This window comes from Orycteropus afer, unplaced genomic scaffold (assembly GCF_000298275.1).
Source record: "Orycteropus afer afer isolate SDZICR_OR568_19922 unplaced genomic scaffold, OryAfe1.0 scaffold00024, whole genome shotgun sequence".
Taxonomy (NCBI): Eukaryota; Metazoa; Chordata; class Mammalia; order Tubulidentata; family Orycteropodidae; genus Orycteropus; species Orycteropus afer.
Genome location: NW_006921611.1, coordinates 15,693,215 through 15,696,539, shown reverse-complemented (window position 1 = coordinate 15,696,539; position 3,325 = coordinate 15,693,215). Strand labels below are relative to the sequence as shown.

The 3,325-nt window shown below is 42.5% G+C and overlaps 1 protein-coding gene across 1 annotated transcript in view; it reads left to right on the top strand.

Moving 5' to 3' along the window:
• Positions 1 to 581: 581 nt before the first annotated feature.
• Positions 582 to 3,325, top strand: part of SH2D4A (SH2 domain containing 4A) — a 108,991-nt gene continuing 106,247 nt past the window's right edge. The window contains exon 1 of the mRNA XM_007935045.1: positions 582 to 762. Coding sequence (XP_007933236.1) covers positions 582 to 762 — 181 coding nt within the window. The remainder of the gene's footprint in view (positions 763 to 3,325) is intronic.

The following is a 3,325-nucleotide window of genomic DNA, read 5'->3' as shown; positions in this document are numbered from 1 at the left end:
ATTTCTCCTTGTGACTTTTTTTTTCTTTCATTCTTTTCTCAGCCATACAGTTGGTGGCTTGTTAGACTCTGAGGTAATAATAATGTTTGCTTAATTGGGAGAAGGCCAGACCTCTTTCAATTGTTTTGTTTCCCTGAGATTGACCTGTATAAAGTTAGGGTTTGTATTGTTTTTTTTGATAAAGTATCATTGGAAATTACGGGATAGAGGTTACACAAACTATTAATAAAGTATGTTTCAGCCTTTCTTTTCTTTTCCCCTGTAATGAAAAGTAATACTCTGTTTCCTCTAAGCTTTATTCTCTTCATAAGTCCATTTGTACCCAGCTTCCATTTTAATATCCCTCCTTTTTGGCTGTTGCTCTTTGCAGGATCGTTTGTTGGAACTTTGTGCAGGATATTTGGTGCTGGATCCCAGAAGCCAATTTGCTGAATTATTGCCCCAGTCAGTCTGGATTGCTGGGCTGTGAGTCTCCTTGAAGGTTTGTAGGCACTCCCAGGTGCCAGCGCAGGTGGAGGCACACCTGGAAGCCATTTTCAGGCACTTTCGCCACAGATATAAAAGACTCCAGAACTGCAAAGATGCTGAAACAGATACTATCAGACATGTACATAGATCCTGATCTACTGGCAGAGCTCAGCGAAGAACAGAAACAGATCCTGTTCTTCAAGATGAGGGAGGAACAGATCCGACGGTGGAAAGAAAGAGAAGCAGCAATGGAAAAGAAGGAGTCCTTGCCAGTGAAATCCAGACCAAAGAAAGGTAAACTTAGCCATGTCTCTTCTGTGTATGAGCTAGTAGAATAACTCCTGGCTAGTTTTAACATTTCACACTAGTCACAAGCAAGCCAGGTGTAGTTCCAATTTGGTAGACGGATCTCAACTGTTGTTGAGATTCTAATAGTGCAATTTATCAACTTGAAGTTTACATATACAGAGAAATTACCTGGAGTTATGTAGCCATAAGCAGATCTCCTACTTGAAACCAGACTGACCTTAAGCTGAAATAAAAAATCACCTATGGGGTTTAATTTGAAGAGTATTAAGGAAGGTTTAGGAGCTCTGGTGGCATAGTGCCTAGGGCATTTGACTGCTAACCAGAAGGCTGGCAGTCTAAACCCACCAGCCACTCCTCAGAAGGAAGGTTGGGCAATCTACTGCCACAGCGATACCACCATGAGTCAGATCCGACTTGTCGGCAGTGTGTTTTTCAAGGAAGGTTTGCATTTCCCCAGAGGTCCCTCAGAAGAAAGTCCTGGATATCTCCTCCCCAGAAAATCAACCATTGAAAACCTTACTCTGACACACATGAGATCACCATGAGCCCAAAATGACTTGATGGTACCTTTTTATTTTCTCCCTGAAATCATACAAAAAACACAAATCCAAACTCTCTGCCATTGAGTGAGATCCATGGAAGAGGAACTATTTGTACATTAAGATTTACAGCATATACACACATAATCAAAAAACAAACTCACTGCCATTGAGTCGATTCCAACACATAGTGCCCCCTTTCGATTTCCAAGGCAGTAAATCTTTACGGAAGTAGATTGCCCAGAAAGCTGTGGAGTGGTTGGTGGGTTTGAACAGCCAAACTTCTAGTTAGCAGTCAAATGTCCTAGGCACTATGCCACCAGAACTCCTTATGTACACATATAGACACAGAAAATCACACATAATTGTCCTATTTTTTTTTTCTTTCTTTATTTATTTTTAATTGTGATTTGGGTGAAAGTTTACAGAGCAAATTCACTTTCCATACAGCAGCTCATATACACTTTGTCTCATGACATTGACTGCAATATTCCATAATGCAACAACTCCCCTCCCACTTCCTCCCTCTAGCCACCTCTTCCCTGTGTCCTTCCCTCCCATGCACTCCTGCCCCCTGAGCTGTCTCCCCGTGCTTGCACAACCCTTCTAGTCTCCCATGATTGATCTCTTCAAGGAGTGTTTCTACCTAATGTAAATGTTCAGCTCATATGTCTGTCTTTTGTTTGGCTTGAAGTCACAAGCATGGGTTCAATTCCAGTCCTGAAGGGCAACTAGGGGCCATAGTCTCAGTGGTTCCACCAGGCTCTATCAGACCAGCAAACCTGGTCCCCCCCTTTTTTTTTTCCAAATGATTTTGAGTTTTGTTCCATATTATTCTCCCTCTCTATCCAGGATCTCCCACATAGATCCCCTCTGAGTGGTTGACAGTGGTAGCCAGGCACCATCTACTTCTGGTCTCATAATCATATAGGCTATGGATTGCATGGTGTACCAGTCACTAAGACTACTTCTTTCCATGAATCTTTGGTTCTCTTCATTCTTCTTTGCTCTGGACCAGGAGAGACCCATCACTGCATCTAGATGGCTGCTTGCAAGCTTTTAAGATCCTAGTAGCTACTTGCCAAAGTAGGAGGTGGAACAATGTTTTGTGTAGTATGTTATGCCAATTGAACTTGATGTCCCCTGCGACTATGGTCCCGAGCCCACAGGTCCAACTACTTGCTCCCTCTGTGTAGCTGGCTGTGACCAAGAAGTGACTACAGTCTTGTCCTTTGTCAGCTCTACTATACACCTGGAAATTCCTACAGAACATACAAATACACTTGTAGAACCATTGTCTGCCAACCCTATACATGGTCTTGCGTATACTCCCCGCTTCATGTTGTTGTTGTTATGTGCCCTCAAGTCAGACCTGACTCATAATGACCCCTCCTTGGGTTTCCAAAGAGGTATCACTATGGAAGTAGATGCCCAACCTTCATTCCGAGAAGTAGCTAGTGGGTTTGAACTGCCAGCCTTCTGGTTAGCAGTCAAGTCCCTTAGGCACTACGCTACCAGAGCTCCTCACTGCTTCATAGACATACCTAATAGTTCAGCTTGTCCACCCATCTATCCACCTGTATACCCATGTTTTCCTTCACTGACAATGCAGTACTGCATGTGCAAATGGGTTCATCTATGTTGTCTGCACTTCCCATGTACTTCTCTCTGTCTTTCTCTTCCTCAATGCCACCATGTTAGTCACTCACATTTGGTACATTGCTCTTTTCTTCACCCAAATCAATACTTATCTCTACCTATCTAACTGTGTTCCCTCCCCTCCCTTCCCACTCCTGGTAACCAGCAAAGAAAATTTCATTCCTTAGATAAACCTTTCCTTGACTTTTACAATAACAGACTAATACAATATTTGTCCTTCTGTGATTGACTTATTTTATGCAGCATAATGTCCTCCAAGTTCATCCACATTATGCAGTGTTTTGCAGATTCTACATTATTCTTTAGAGTTGCACAGTATTCCACTGTATGTATGTACCATAGTTTGGTTA